The 16,612-nt window shown below is 47.4% G+C and overlaps 1 protein-coding gene across 3 annotated transcripts; it reads left to right on the top strand.

Annotated features, from left to right (window-relative positions):
• Window positions 1-372: 372 nt before the first annotated feature.
• LOC122369126 (thialysine N-epsilon-acetyltransferase-like) lies at window positions 373-16,052 on the top strand. Of its 3 annotated transcripts, none has more exons than XM_043343714.1 (3): window positions 373-516; window positions 15,088-15,187; window positions 15,387-16,052. In XM_043343714.1, exons 2-3 carry the CDS (start codon window positions 15,116-15,118, stop codon window positions 15,825-15,827), a joined length of 513 nt encoding a protein of 170 aa, XP_043199649.1. In that variant the 5' UTR covers window positions 373-516; window positions 15,088-15,115; the 3' UTR covers window positions 15,828-16,052. The 3 variants fall into 3 exon arrangements, with proteins under 3 accessions (XP_043199649.1, XP_043199557.1, XP_043199729.1); XM_043343622.1 differs by lacking the exon at window positions 373-516 and adding an exon at window positions 4,644-5,234; XM_043343794.1 differs by lacking the exon at window positions 373-516 and adding an exon at window positions 6,039-6,108.
• The last annotated feature ends 560 nt before the right edge of the window (window positions 16,053-16,612 follow it).

The raw sequence follows: 16,612 nt of genomic DNA, 5'->3' as shown, positions 1-16,612 counted from the left end.
CCAATGGAATTATATTATAGTGAACATGAACCTTACTTACGGTTAATTCACATGATGGTGAAAACCCTGAACACAAAATTCACATGACGGTGAAAACCCTGAACACAATATTTCTTACGCGAGCTGTTGACTTTACTAATAAAATGACGCCTTCTTCTGAAAATGTAAAAATTTGATACTTACTCTTTATTTGAGAGCAATTTTTTGACTGTATAGCATTATTATTTCTTAATTTTAATTTTTATGGCTGTTTATAGTGAAACAAAACAATTTATTGCCACTTCTTTGCTATTGACGTCATTAAAAACTCAAGTAAAATTTTTGATTAAAAGAGGTAATTGTCGCACGTCCTTGGGGATTTGAGCGAAGATCATTATTTGGAAAATCAAAATAGAAGAATGTTTTTCTTTCTTGGATGCTCACTAGTGTTTTGATGCCTTGCATATCAAATTAGTTTGAGACTTGCCCAGAAGGCTGCTTCAAGTCTGGCATATCACACCCCAGAAAATATGCAAGGTAAGAAAGAAGCAAGAGTTTTTACTAGACAATCGGAGTTCTATAGCCTTGAGACAATCACTGTTTGACAGTCCATCAACTTGAGTTTCATTTTCCATACCTAACATTGATAATGAAAAGCATCAGGGTCTGTTGTTCTGTCCTACAACCATGCTTCAGGATTTGGCATTAGATGTCCACACTGCTAGTGCTTCTATTCTGGTTCGTTGTTTATGTTTTCTGTTGATGTAGGTACCTACCCATCTTTCTTAACCCCTTGCAAGGGCTTGTGTAGGCATGCGTTGCGCATCAGGCTTCAGGCCTTCGGCCTAAAGCCAGATACACAACCACTTAACCTATGATGCTTCATGAGCTTGAGAATCTATAGCCCATTGCAATGTGCTTTTGGCTATATGTTTCAACTAAAAACAACCTATTATATACTATTTGGTTGCATTTCATTGAAAGTATCCACGGCCGGCTGACGGCTGGCTGCCCACAGTTTGCCACGGCTGTGGGCGGCTGTGGCTGTGGAGCCACGGCTGCGGGGCGGCTAGGCTGTGGAAAATTGCAGCCGTGCAGAACTCTAGTTCCGACGTCTGAGGTTACTGAGATCCCGCTGGTGCCAGTGTCCGAGGCCACCGCTGGTGACGCCTCGCTGGTGCCGGCGTCTAAGCCCTTTCCTGGTGACGGTCCACTGGTGTCGGCGTCCGAGGGCCTCGCTGGTGACGACCCGCTGGTGTCTGAGCCTGAAGACATGGCTGGTGACGGTTCGCTGGTGCTGGTGCTGCTAGGGAAATCCGACGATAGCCCGCTGGTGCCGGCGGACATCAATGGTGACACACTGGTGATGCTGCTGCTCTCATCAGTCACGACTGGTGATGTCTCTCTGGTGCTGGTGCCGGCCTCCATACCTGGTGAGTGTCCGTTGGTGACGGTTTCTGCAGCCCCAGCTAATCACTCGCAGAGCGTACCCCCCGTCCGCACTGGCCGTCTGCGCCGCACTGACCCGACCTGACCCGACCCGGCGCGAACCGTCCGCTGCCCCGGGGCACAGAGGTCAACGGGGACATCTGGCGAGGGCGAGACACTCAGACAAAGCTGGCCTGCTGAGCGCTCAGCCCTTGTCTCGCTCGAATCCTCGACCACAGAGGCCGCACTGGGAAAGGTGCGGCCTCATTCAGCCCGTGGCCGTGCACTATGAAGGGAGCTTGGATGGTTTAGTTTTGCAAATATCTCAAAAGAAAGGCTTATGGCACACATTTTTATTATACTTTCCAGACATGCTGGAATTAAATCCATTTTATATTTCTCGAGAAGAGGTCATTAGCCTGGTCGGATTAGCTGACCTTTTGTGACTCAAACATAAAATGCTCACGAACAGCAAGAACACGTTTTTAAACACTTACTTTACCTTATCTACGAAATATAACTAGCGCCTAGCGTATGTACATGTAAATGCCTTCAATAGCCTTAACTTTATTTGTAAACCAGAGCTCTAAATGTCTTGATATACGACTTCTGGGACTAAAGGGAATTAGAGGTCGCCAGATGTTGTGAATCAGAGCCTGCAGCAGCACCCGGCCCGTGTTCCAAATCCAGCCCATTATAGGTCAGTCAGAACCAGGTCGAAGACACAGGCCATGCAAGGTCATGTCAACAAGTCAGCTAAAGTAATATCAACTCAAGAACTATATAAATGTTCGCCCTAGCCACATCAATTTGGCAATATCATGATTGTTTGAACCCAACGATTACTGCGAGTGACAGGAAGAAAAAAGTAGGTAATTCAAACGAAAAACGCTAAATTGTGGGTAAACGTCATGATTCCCGAGTTTTTTTTAACAAAAATGGCATCTGTTTAAAAATTATAAAATCACAAAAAGATGTTCCTACACACATGTTGTACCTCAAGGCCATTAGACTGTCAATAACCAGTAAAATGAATTATCAGACTGCTATCTAAAAACTTTATATTATCATTTCATATTTTCCAAAATCTTGGACTAAATCTTGGCAATTGCTCGAGATTGCTTCACGATCATGATAGGTAGGTACATGCATTTTGTAAATTCTTTTCGACCAAAAACGTACTCGTAAGAAAAAATGGACATCACCATCGAGCTCCACGCTTAAAAGTATTTATCCATAAATGTTTAATACGGTTAATAAGGCATCCTACGTAATACGCATTTAGCCCATTAATGACCAAGCATATAAATACGGCGATATTTGATATTTCGAATGGTGTTCCGAAGGTTTTCGACGTCACTGATTCCAGCTGTGGCATTGGTTTTACCCTAACAAATTTCGAACTTGGTGAAAAATTATGTTCCCATTTGGGAACATTGGGCACAAATGGGGGGTAAGAGGCGTATGCAGTATGCGGATAGAAATGAAGAAAGCAACAGTAGAAACACATATTATACAACGTTTTAAAGAAGGGCTTTTTCTTCTTTTTGACCTTGGCACTATCCACAATGAGATCGTGGTCTCACTTCACTGATCGACCCTTGTCAACACACATTTTTGACACCCAAAGTCGTTTTATTCTACTCTTACGGTAGAGCGAGACATTTAGAACGATAAATCACAAGCCAGCGATATCAGTTTTCCATCCATCACCAAAGTGTCTCACCTGTCGAAGCGAGACATCTCAAGCCTGTGTCGCGCACAGTGCCCGTTGCTCGGGATTAGTCAGCAGTGTCAGAGCATCAGTGTATACTACATATGCGTCTGCAGTGCCATACCAGCACCGTGGCGGCAGCCTAGGTGTGGTAGTTCTGGCTGCAGTGGTTATGCAGTCGTACTTGGCAGATGCTACACATTGTACGCGTATTTTTTTTTTTTTTGACACAGCTTGCAGCGGCCTTGAGTGGCAGCCGGGACGATGAAGTGGTTTTGTGCAGTCCGGGAGACCACCGTCACCCGGCCGCTGCTGGATCCTGGTCCGCTGCCGGTGACGTTTGGCGGACATGGCTCTTGTCTCGTTTTTTTTTTTAGGAGCTCCAATGCGACCTCGCGAGTGAACACCAGCTGGTCCACACTTCTCCCGGTGCAGCTGCGGTACATGCGCCAGCTGGCTACTCTCAGTAGACCGAATGCGTTGGTGACGAGCGTGCCGTACCATTTCTTCCACCGGATCACAGGCCTGTAAGCCGCCACCGCTCCGTCCACTAGGTCTACGCCACCCATGTACTGGTTATATTCGTATATGAGGTTCGGCTGCTTGACCGTCACCTTTTTTCTTTTCGTCACCCGACCAGCGCTGCACGTCTTTGAGTGGGCTGATGCCCGAGTGATTTGTGACCACTGTCACTGCCCTGTTGTCTCTTCACTTCACGGCCAGCACCCCGTTAGTGGATTGGTACCAATGCTGTCCCCTGGGCGCCTTTTCAGCAGTTTTGTTGTCAGGCAGGAGACACTTCTTCAGCCTGTTGTCGCGCACAGTGCCCGTTGCTCGGATGCCTCTTTGACGGAGAGCTATCATCAAGGCATACGACGAGAAGTAGTTGTCAAAGAACACATGGTGCAAGGCAGGCGTCTGAAGACATTCCAGGAGCCGGAGGACGACATCTCCGCCCAGCCCAAGAGACTCGCACCCTGCTCTGCCCTCACCTGGCCCAGCGTTCTTGACTCGTCGATACCAATGACCCTACTCCATTCGCTGACATTGGCGCCGACGGATATGACACTGGACTAGACGACGCTCTATCATCCGAGCATCAGTAACGTGAGCGATACTGTCACTTGACACACCGGGTGTAGGACCTAGCGTGAGAGCAGAACCAGCCAGAGAGGACGTGCAAATTGAGTCAGTGGAAATTGAGAACAAGTGAGAGTGAGAAAGAGAGGGAGGGAGGAAATGGGAGATGGAGAGAGAGAGAGAGAGAGAGAGAGAGAGAGAGAGAGAGAGAGAGAGAGAGAGAGAGAGATGAGAGAGCGCGAGGAGAGAGAAAAAGAGCTTCGCTTTTGCCTTCCAATGTCAGTCCATTATGAGCTGACATGCCAGTGGATGTGCCTAATGTTCCCATTTGGGAACATCCAAATTTTGGAAGTCCCCGACGCTTTTGTGGTGAAGCATTTCTTTTGATATTTCTCCCGTACAATTGAACTTATTGTTGAAGCATTACTGGAAATTATAAGGAAATCTATCAAGAAATCGATTTTAAGGAAATTATTTTCTTGATGAAGGTACAGTGTGGCAAAAAAGGGCTATTTCAAAAATCAAGAGAGGTGCTTTATAGGGGTGAAATTCAAGTTTTTTAGGCTGCTAAATTTTGTTCAGGGCTTCAGATGCCAGAACCAATATTCATAATCGCTGTGCAATCCCAGGATCAGAGCCTAGAGCCAAAATTGTCGATGTTCCCAAATGGGAACATTGGGCACTAATGGGCTTTAAACACCAACTACGTAGTACGTACGCATAAATTTCTCGCCTGCCTGTCTCGGTGTGCATAAGGGTGTTTGCCGTGTGTCTTGGTAAATCCAACGTAAATCTAGCATGTTTCCTTGAAGCTGTTTTTCTCATCCATAATCCTATGCGGTGACGCCACAGCTTTGAATGAAATGCTGCACAAAGTGCGTAAATCACTGGCAAACAACCTCGCTGTTGATTGTGAAAGCGGGGTATGTGCTCGGGTGGAAGCCTCAGCGGCTCAGCAGCAGCAGCAGTCGCGTAGCGGTCGTCCGGCAGTGTGGAGAGGAGAGATTTTGAGTTCATAATCATAGCTTCCCAGGTGAGAGGACTGGGCAGTGGGCACGATCACGATTCTGCAATCTTCAGAACTGTTCATTGATCCTGTCCAGGTCAATCGCATTGGCTTTTGGGAACTGCTAAGTAATACCTATAATCAAAATACTTAGCGATCAATTTCTATGAATTATTATTTGAGTCCACAAGTTATGCCTAATTCATGACTGATAGATAGGTATATGCAAAAACATACATATATTATACCTAGAAAGCAAGATATTGTTTGTTGGGAACGGGCAGCGCCTGTGGGTCCTGGTGATAGACTGGTAAGCGCATTTTCCCATTTTTTTCGGTCTTCTTCAGCCTGTTCACGGAGGCAGTCGTTGGGCTGGAGCAGATGTTTCTATTACATACAATTACATAGCGTTCAGCCCTGAGAGACATAATTGAAAACAAAAAACATATACACACAACCAACCAACCAACATGGTCATCTCAACACAGCCTTCAGTGTTCTACACGTGGAACCGTCGGCTTATTAAAAGCAAACAAGAAAACAGAAAATAAGTCACAAATGCAGTGTGACTTGTGAGAAACAAAACCGTTCTTTCGCTCCTAGCGACACGGCGGTGACTGCCCTTTCATTCCGTTTATAACAATAACTTTCCCGAGCAGTATGCTACGTCAGATTTATGGATAAATAAACGAGTCTGCTCACAGACGCCCGTCGAGACACATCATGTTATACTCGGCCTGTTCATGGACCAGGATGGTATCCAGATGTCGCCAGCCCCCCCCCCCTCCCTTCCCCTTGTCCCCACCCCAGATCAAATGACCAGCCGGCTCCAGTCGGTTACTGAGGCCTGTGAGCTGAGGAACCCTGTGCTAGCCGCTAGGCTTGGAAAGACAGGCAACTGGTGAGTGTTTACGGTTGTTAGGGAGTTGACGTGTTATCTCATCCATGACGTAGCTATGTTCTGTAATCCGTATTGTTTACAGTGCATCGTCAAATACTTTGCCTAATTATTACTGATGGATTGTGGCTTTAGGCCGCGCCGACTGCCAATGATGTTTAGGTATCTTTCGTTTGACCCATGTCCCTTATCCTGTACGAGGGGGTATCGAAAAGTTCTGATCATCACCATGAATTAGATATGATAGAAATTTGATTTTTTACATGATGTTCATGACTCCTTTACAAGTCACCACACATGACCGCAAACTTATTGCATCGTTTCTTGAGCTGCCTCAGGCGGTCATTGTAGGACCTTCGCACTGTCCCGTAAATCACTGCTCCACAGGCGCGGATCCAGGGGGGGCGACGGGGGCGGCCGCCCCCCCCCCCCCCGCCATCCGAAAAAGGCGCCCATATCCCGCGGCAGAGAGGGCGCCCCGAGCAGAAGAGCGGCGACACAGCAAAGGTTCAGCAGAAATAGGGCGCCTCCAGCAGAAGTTGGGCTCACCAAGCAGGAGAGTGACGCCCAATTGCCTATTCCCAGCAAATGAGAGTCGCCCCAGCAGCAGATGGGCGCCCCCAGCAGAAGAGGGCGTCTCGTTACAAGAATATAAAATACCTTCTGTTCAAGAGGGGCGCCCCTGGCAGCGGAAGGGCACCCTTAGCAGGAGACGTGTCCCCCTGAAGAGGAGCGACGCCCCAGAAAAAGGAGAGAGGCGCCCCCATTCCGAGAAGAGGGGCGCCCTGACAGCAGCTGGGCGCCCCAGCAAAAAAGGAGCCCCATAATAAGAAAATGGGTGCCACTGGCAGAAGAGGGGCGCCCCAGCAGAAGAGAGGGGTCTCCAGCAGGAGACGGGCGCCCCAAGCAGAAGAGGGGCGCCCCAGCAGAAGAGAGGCGCCACAGCAAAAGTTAATCAGAAATAGGGAGCCTCCAGCAGAGGTTGGGCCCGCCAAACAGGATAGGGGTGCCCCATTGACAATATCCGGCAGAAGACAGACGCCCCAGCAGAAGATGGGCGCCCCCGGTAGAAGAGGGGCGCCCCATTACAAAAAGAAAAGGAGTATATTCTACTAGGAGGGGCGCCCCTGACGACAGCGGAAGGGCAACCCCAGCAGAGGGGCGGTGCCCCAGTAAAAGGAGAGGCGTGCCCCGTTCCGAGCAGCAGAGGGTCGCCTCGCCCCAGAAAAAAAAAACAGGAGCCCCATAAGAAGAAAAGGGGTGCCTCTGGCAGAAGAGAGACGTTCCCCGCAGTGGAAGGGCGCCCCCACAAGAGTGGCGTCTCCAGCAAAAGAGAAGTGCCCCCTGCAAGAGAGGGGCACCCCACCAAAAGTTGGGCAGAAGTGGGGCGCCTCCAGCAGAATTTGGGGTCGCCCAACAGGAGAGGGCCGCCCTATTCACAGTAGAAAAAAGACTCCTCAGCAGCAAAGGGGCGCCCTAACAGAAAAGGTGCACTCGTAGTAGAAGTAGGACGCATCAGGAAGAAGAGCGGCACTTCTAGCAGAAGATGGGCGTCCCAGATAAGTGGGCCGCCTACAGCAAATTGGTCGTTCTTAGAAGGAAGAAATGAGGCGACTTAAGCAAAGTGGGTCTCTCCATAATGGATTGGGCGATCCAAGCAGAGGTTGGGCGCCCCCGGGAAGTGAGGCATACCAGCATAAGTAAGACGCTTCCAGAAAAAGGAGGGGGCATCACCGGGAGAAGAAGGACTGTACCAGTAAATGGAGGCCACCTTTTTGCTAATATCTTTTGCTAGGGTAGCGGTGCCCATCTACGACTTTTAACCCGTGCCGTGCTGGTGGTCTGAGTTTTCTGTGTCCTGCTGGGGAGGGGGGGGGCACACTCCCTCGTCTAACTCTGCTCCTGGGCCGCGTAGTGACACGCGATAAGCGGCATTCGAAAGATCGTCAAAAAACAGGACGAAAACAAAACGGTCATTTTTTTAGATCAGGTCGAATGTCAGGTCACCAGAGGTCATCAAAGGTAAAATGTTGCCTGTTTCAACATTTTTCCGTTTTCGAAGCAGCGGCACATAACTCGGAAACCAATAGAGCTATAGCGCCGCAGAAAAGCGCATTCGATAGCCCTTTTAAAGGTGTTTCTGCAAGCTGCGCTCAGATTTGACCTCAGGTCAACGGTTTAGCCTTCAGAGGGCAAAAGACCCTAAAAATAGCCTTTTTACGAACAATGTTTTCCTGCAATAACTTTTGACTCAAGAGAGTCTCGACATTATGTTTGCCAGCATTGCGTTTCTGTCGTCAAGACACGTCGAACAAACTAAAGGTTGACCTTATGAAAGGTAATTTTGAGAATTTGACCTCAGGTCAAGGTCATGACCTGACCGGGAAAAGTCATGCTGCATAGCAGTCGATGCGCATCGTCGAGCTGAACACAGCTGAGGTGTTTTTATCTCTCTAGCTTGAATCTATCAAAAGTTATCTAAAAAAAAAACTGCTGCGGACACTTCATGACATGGGATGACCTCTGGGACATAATGAGTGGTCACACTAGGTGCAATGTTCTTATTCAGTGTGTTAATTTTATATGTATCCCAATGCTTGATATTGTCTAGAATGGCGCTCGTCCAAAAGAGATGCCTTTCAGTTTTCTCCCAAAGACTTAATTATACCTACCTACCTAATGGAGACGTCGCACAACTGACCTGACCTTAGGTCACAGATATCGAAATTCCGAGATATACATTTCATGAATAGTGTTGCTTTCATCAATCGCTGAAAGGTTCAAACTTCAAAGCAATCATTCATTCGGTATAGCAATGGTATGAATGGCATTTGATGGCGATGGCAATGGCATTTGAACTTTTTCTTGGGCTAGGTCACTTGGCATAACCTGGTGACCTGACCTTCCATCACCCGCGTCAGACATTTTTACAACATGTGCAAAAAAGATGCATGATAAGGTATGCTGAAAATGGCGGCGCTGCGCGCAGCCGTTTTTCAGATATTTGCGAAAACCTGAGGGGGAGCGCGATAACGCCCCCTAGCACGGCGCGGGCTTTTAGCTCCCGATTTTGACGGTTTGGCGCCCCCTTTGTATGGAGCGCCCCCGGATTCCCAGGTCGCCCCTACTTCGACTTGCCGCCCCCCCCCCCCCTCCCGAAAATTCCTGGATCCGCCCCTGCTGCTCCACCTCATCAATGACGTCATTTCTGTCCTTAACCCTCGCCCGTAAACGGCGATCTGCCACCTTCGCCCATGCAGGGGGGGGGGTTGGTGCGACCCCCCCCCTTGGCGTTTGAAAACGGAGCGTCGTAGAGCTTAGCGGAAAAGACCAACGGATTGCTCTCGCCGAGATCTCGCGATTGGTGGTATATTTTTTGGTCCTAGGTCAACATTTGACCTACTTTTGACCGGTCAAAGGTCAAATTTTCGGAAAAATAGACTTTTTTCAACTTTCGGCGGCGATTGCGGCAAAACGGTTGGAGATATCGACTTGAAACCTTCACTACCGTGTTCCTTGATCAATTCTCTATCGTTTGGTATGTATTTCGTTTCCCTAGCTCTAAAAATGGCGCGTTGGGAGCGCCGGAAGTCGGCAAGGTCACAGTCGGCGGCAGAAATTCGAAAAATCAAAATTTAACTTTTTGAAATCTGATTGTATTTTTGGATTTGGGAGGTCCATTTGCTCCCTATAGAAGCTAATATTGCTGCATATTCCCATTGAGGTGACAAGAATTAGCAAAATAGTGGTTCGGGCGCTTTTCAAAAATAGTACCGGACGCTGTTCCTCTTGTGACGTCATAGCTCCGTGACCTGACCTGACCCGGTCAAGTTTCTTATACCATATGATAGCCAATACTTGCCCCAACATGCATGGGAAGTTTCATCACGATCCATCAACCGATCTCCGTACCATCGGCAGGAAACCTCGGGCGTTGGCACTCAGTTTGTGAAAATCCGGCCGGAGGCTGTTCCCTTTGTGACGTCATAACTCCGTGACCTGACATGACCCGGTCAAATTTTTTTTTATCAAAAGATGCGCAAGGTTTGCTCCATCAGGTACCCAAAATTTGGCGGCGCTGCGCGCCGCCGTTTTTGCACTATTTCCGAAAAACCTCAGGGGGGGGGTTGCACCAACCCCCCCCCCCTACATGGGCGAGGGTTAACTCACCGGTCATACTGTGGATTCTTCATCTCCCGTAACAATCAAGAGTCAGTTAATACCCGGTCAGGTGAATTTCTTAGATGCGGTAGGATTTAATGTCCACATCATGTTGTTTCTTCAATCGCAGTTCAGGACGAATGGGCGGGGGCGATGTCGGTGCGGATAAAACATCTTTCTTGGGCTTTTTGGCGGCCATTCTGCTTGAGGCCATCTCGCAACTTCTTCAAAAGTGTGCAGTAGTGCTTGCTTATCATTATCCGACCATCATCAAGACAGTCGGTAATGACTATCCTACACCAGATCCACAACACTGATAGCATCGACCTTCCATATCGGCTTCTGCATCTTCGCCTTTTAACCCGCGCCCGGCTGGGGGTCCTGGATTTCCACGCCCTGCTGGGGGGGGGGGGGTGTTTGAACACCCCCCCCCCTTGTAACTCGGCTCCTGGGCCACGTAGCGATACGCGGAAGGCGGCGTTCGAAAGAGCGTCAAAAATAATGACGAAATCACTTCGGTCAATTTTTTGGTCAGGTCAAAGGTCAGGTCACCAGAGGTCATTGAAGGCAAAATTTCGCCGATTTCCAGGTCGAATGTCGAAAATTTCCAAGAAGCCAACGCATAACTCGGGAACCAATAGAGCTACAGCGCCGCAGAAAAGCGCATTCGATAGCCCTATTAACGCCCTTTCTGAGTAATTCTCTCAGATTTGACCTAACGTCAACGGTTTTGCCTGCAGGGGGCAAAAACTGCAAAAATAGCCGATTTTTTCGGAAACAGTTTTTCTGCAATAACTTTTGACCCAAGCCCTCTACGAGCTTATTTTTACCGGCATCGTGTTCCTCTCGTCAAGACGCATCGAATGAACTATAACTTGACCTTGAAAGGTCAACTTGAAAATTTGACCTCAGGTCAAGGTCATGACCTGACCGGAAAGGGTCATATTGCATATCAGTCGATCCGTATCGTCGAGCTGAACACATCTAAGGCGTTTTCATCGCTCTAGCATGCCTCTATCAAAAGTTATTTGCGAAAAACTGATAGATACCATTCGTGACCTAAGATGACCTCAGGGCATAAACAAGGGTCACGAACACCATTTTCATGTTCAGTGTGTCTAAACCACTTGTAATTCGGTGTTTGGGAGTGTTTATAATGTCTTTCGTCCAAAAGAGGCGCATTTCAATTTTCTCCCATTGACTTATAATGGGGAGGTCGCAAAATTGACCTGACCTTAGGTCATCGATATCAAAATTCTGAGATATACATTTTGTACATACTATTGCTCTTAGCGATCGCTGAAAGTTTCAAAGCGATCGGTCACTCGGTGTAGCTATGACAGACATTGAAACTTTTTATGAGGTGAGGTCACTTCAAGTGACCTGGTGACCTGACCTTGAATGACCTTGGTCTGAAATTTTCACAACATGTGTAGAATTGATGTATGATAAGGTGTACCAAAAACGGCGGCGCTCCGCGCCGCCGTTTTTTAGATATTCGCGAAAAACCACAAGGGGGGGTGTTCAAACACCCCCCCCCCAGCAGGGCGCGGGTTAATAAGGACAGATGTGCCGTGCTTAAACTTCTTGATCATCTTTTTGTCTCTGGATCATACACATAGACCCAGCATTCGTCACAAGTCATCAAATGATCGAAGCTGTCTTCAATTTCCTAAAAAAAAGACCTACCGGGTGTTCATTAATGAATGGAATAAAGTAGCTACGTCACGTGATAACAATAAATCACGTGAGCGCATTTTTTTCCTTGTAAATATGAAACATAGGCTTTATCATTTTTTAATACATGATAACTTTAATCACAGCGTTATCCAAACGCTTATGAATGGCTCTGGTTTCGAAGAGCCCAAATCGGCACTTCAAGACAAACTCGCCGTTCAATTATGAACTAGCGGGCTGGGTTGTGGAGAACTGTGCCGGGTTGGAAAGTCTTACCGTAGTTAGACGGGCTTTCCGCCTTAAGCTCTCTCCTAGAAAACCAGCAGCAATACCAAATACCACATCTGAATGCTTTTCAGCGTTTAGTGGAGAGATTTAGGATGGTTGCAGCGACACGGCCATGTGTGCGCTCCGGACGCCAGCCGATGACCCCTGGTGAAATGGAAAAGGTCAAGGATTTCTTCCGGAAAAATGCCACAGCTCATGCTCGGCAGGCGTGCGAAGAGCTTAAAATGTCCATTGGAAAGGTATGGAAGATCCTGATTCTGTCATGATTGGCCTCCCTCGATCGAAGTTCAACGATCGGATCATCTCGCGCGGAGGCACCCATCTGCACTGGCCCGCATACAGTCCCTACCTGTGCTGCCTGGATTTCTCGTTCTGGACCCAAGCTTTGAATCGCGTGGTAGAATCGGAGCCGGAAACAATCAAAAAACTGAAAAAGGTCGTGGAGGACTTCGCCAGAACATAAGCGAGGAGCAGATGAGGAAGATGGTCCGGCACACACAGCGCCGGGCAGAGCCGTGCGTGGCGGAGTGAAGGTGTTACTTTGAGCACTTCCTGTAGGAGACACAAGTGGCAAGCGGTGATCGCGATGATGTCATCATAAATGATAAACCCTCTTGAAAATGCATTGTGTGATTTGATAACGTGAGATGAAAATATATCTTTCTGGTGCCTACCTACTTTATTCCATTCATTAATGAACACCCGGTCGGTAGTTTTCATTTCGAAAGGCCAAGACGCATTTTTCTCTTGAACAAAGTAGACACGCGAACTTCTAAGCGGGCTGACTCCTTTATCGTCTATAGTTCTTCGCTGATAATATTTTCAGGCACTGCCAGCATTGAGACCTTTCTGTTGCACAGTCATTTGAAAGGCCACACGACGATCTGTAAGGATGAGGTCCTCCACTTCCTTCACAGTCACCACCTTGTCAGTCACTGGTAGTCACTCACTTCTTGACTCCCCTGCAAGGGCCATGCAACCAAGTTGAAAATTATTTCTTCATTTTCGGTAAGTGCATGAGATGGGCTTTCCTCGCCATAAACTAATTTCACGTTCTTGATGTATTTTCTCAGTGTGATACCGTTTCAAATGCATTAGTTGGATGACGGTTCGGTCCTCAATGGGCCAAATACTCATCTTTTTTACTTCTAAGTCTCTCCTACATAAGATAAAACCACTTCTCAGGATTCTCTTTGCGGGAGCATTGTTCTTAAGAACCAAATATAATACCAACCAAAAATAATCAAAATCGGTCTATCTATATTACTATTTGAGGAGGGCGTAGTTTCTGTCTATTACGAAGGTCGCGACATGGTGCTACGTAGCGCGGGTTACAGATCACACCGTTGCACCTACCGCGCTGAAATTTGCGCAAGTTATAGAACAAGGATGGACAACGTGCCTTTGAGCGGTCTCGACTCGATCGGATCGATAGCGAGCGCGTGGCGCGTGCCCAAAAAGTGCAAATTCGCGTCATAGACTTGACATGTATAAATCGGCTGGCAAAAATGGGCGAAAATGGCTAAATTTGCCCGACACGGGTCCGTTCCCCGTGCAATATCTCGGTAACCGTGCGCCCGATCGGCACGGGGAAAACAGCATCGTGTAGAGAATCGAACGGGCAATCGAATAGTGTGCGGTGCAGGGGTGGCACGCGCCACGTGCAAGTGTGAGGGCAATTTCATTTCAAAAAGTGCCATTTTAAACGCATTTTGGATTTTATTTTATTTTCCCGTGACCATCAGACTGAGAGAGTTGAAACAACGTCAATTGCCAAGAGAAATGTACCGCCTCTCATGGAAAAATTGTGGACAGCTAATTGATCAAAAACAATGTGGAAAAAATCGCTGAATTAAAATGGTATTTGTCCATAATGTGCCACTAAAAAGATACACGGGATTTGCTGCTTAACCTGATACGCTTGACAATTGAAAATGCTATCATTAGAAAGAGCATTCAATTCTCTCCAAGATCCAATCATCACGTTTGCATGACAAGCAACAGTATTCTTAAAAATATAAATGTTTTAAACCTCTGCAAAACGATTTTTAGCGAAAATTATCTACGCCTTTCATTTGTCTTAAAACTACGCACCTCAATTATAAAGCACATTTGACAGATTCTGAAGTGGAAAGCATGCTTATCAGACACGGGCACCTCGATGCGGTGGATATTTTTTCCACAAACCAAAACGTTTAGCCGTCAAAAAACAATCGACCGAAATGGATAGATAACCCAACCGACACAAGAACAACCGAACACCCGCCGATCGAAAATATCCCTTTTCGCGTTGCGGAGCACGCGGGTCACCCTAGTATCTTCTATGTGATGATCAGAACTTTTCGATAGCCCCTCGTAGTACCCTGTACCTACCTACATATTGTTAGCGACACAGTGCCTTTGTCAATATTGCAAGCGATTCAGATAGTATCCAGTGCACTTGTCAAGACTTTGCGTCACTCTAAAGCCGGCTGACCATTGATTATTTTTTGGCTCGTTGCCAGTCAACGATCGTTTGCCGTTAGGTGAGAAACTCGATGTAATTCCTAGCCTTTGGGTGTGTCACTGTGTAAGGTATTGATTTGGGCGGTCGGTCATTTTTTCATGCGAAAGCATAACAATGCAGCTCTGCCAACAACTTGCGAGGTCTCATTTGCCCAAGCACAAATAATGCGGCACACTTTGGAAAGCAATGTTCAAACGTTCGACGAACATTTTGTAGCGCCCTTTATGAATGAACAATTGAACACCAAAATTAGAAACCATTTTACATGCGAGTACCTAATGTTTCATGGCGTGAATTGGCACGAACGAGTGTGTTCTGAAATTCTGATTAACCATATTGTTTCCTTACAGATTAGACATCTCACAGAACAGAACAACAATGACTGACTCGGAGGTGATCGTAAGGAAAGCGGTCAAAGAAGACTGCGAACAAATTCTTGGCCTCGTCCGGGTAAGTGGATACCCCGGTCCCATATAAATAATACGAGATTATGAAGAATCGAACAAGACAAGTCCTGTTTACCCGTTGGTTGTTTCACCAATGTCACAAAGACCCATCTCTGACAATGAAATGGTATCACTTTCTCTAGTGACCTCCCCACTGTCCTCTATTGACCAATTGACCCGAACACCCTCTCTCCTCCACACAGGAGCTGGCCGAGTACGAGAAAATGCCCGAGTGTGTCGAGATGACGTTGGAGACACTGCAGAACGACGGCTTCCCCTCCAACGGCCGTCCGCCCGCCTACACGTGCCACGTGCTGGACCGCGCCGGCACCCTGCTCGGCTTCGCACTGCACTTCTTCACCTACTCCACGTGGCAGGGCCTCTCACTGTACCTGGAGGACCTCTACGTAACCCCCGGAGCACGGGGTACCGGCCTGGGCAGGAGACTAATCGCTCAGGTAGCCGGCTGGGCCGTGGACTCCGGCTGCGCGCGGCTGAACTTCTCAGTGTTGAACTGGAACGCCAGTGCAAAGGAGTTTTATAAGAGGATCGGTGCCGATAATCTGTCTGAGAAGGAGGGCTGGGAGGCTTACCGGGTCAGCGGTCGGGCGCTGAGCGCACTGGCCGACCTGGCTAGGAAGTGATTGGTGCGATTTTTACCGATTACCGATGGTTCGGTGGACATGGAATATGGATCAAAGCGGTTCGCATTGAACAGTTCGACATCAGCCTGTTGAAATAACAATTCAACATCAACCTATTGAAATATATTACGAAGGTCAATGACACACGACTCTCATCGATGATGAATTCCACTTAGGATATCGACTACAGACTACACCAGCGAGATCGTTTAACGTTTACCGTTCATTAAAGGGACCCTCCCACCTTAACATTAGATTTGAGTTGAGATAGCCAAAATGGGGTCCCTGGCTCACAATTACCGGTTTCGGCACTCACAACATCGAGAAATGCCTTAAATCGGAAATATTGAATTTCAAAATTGCAGCATTTTGATTCAGAGGGGCTAATGCATAGGAATACCCCTCTGAATGTGTGACGTCAGCGTAAATATCTTACGATTTTTAAATGTTTGACTAAAACGTTTTGTAGCAAGCGGTGGTATATGCCGCTTTGCGCGCAACAAATGCCGCACTTTCAAATAAAGTCGCTATAGGAACAGCGGAGATCCTAAAAAGTAAACAAAAGTAAAAGTCTAATATCTTGAAAACCGGTGAATATTTTTCGATGAAATTTGGTAGATATTCGTTTTTGCTCTTTCTGAACCGAGCGACATCACTTTCATGCCTATTCATTAACTTTTTTGAAGGTGGGAGGGTCCCTTTAATCGTAGGCTGGTACTCAGCGTCTTACATCTTCGCCCAGTTGCCGGGACTTTCGTTAAAGGGACAGCTTCATGCTCGTTTAT

The sequence above is a fragment of the Amphibalanus amphitrite genome, unplaced genomic scaffold, assembly GCF_019059575.1.
Source record: "Amphibalanus amphitrite isolate SeventyFive unplaced genomic scaffold, NRLGWU_Aamphi_draft 000003F_arrow, whole genome shotgun sequence".
NCBI classification, from domain to species: Eukaryota; Metazoa; Arthropoda; class Thecostraca; order Balanomorpha; family Balanidae; genus Amphibalanus; species Amphibalanus amphitrite.
This window is presented reverse-complemented; position numbering and strand designations above follow the sequence as displayed.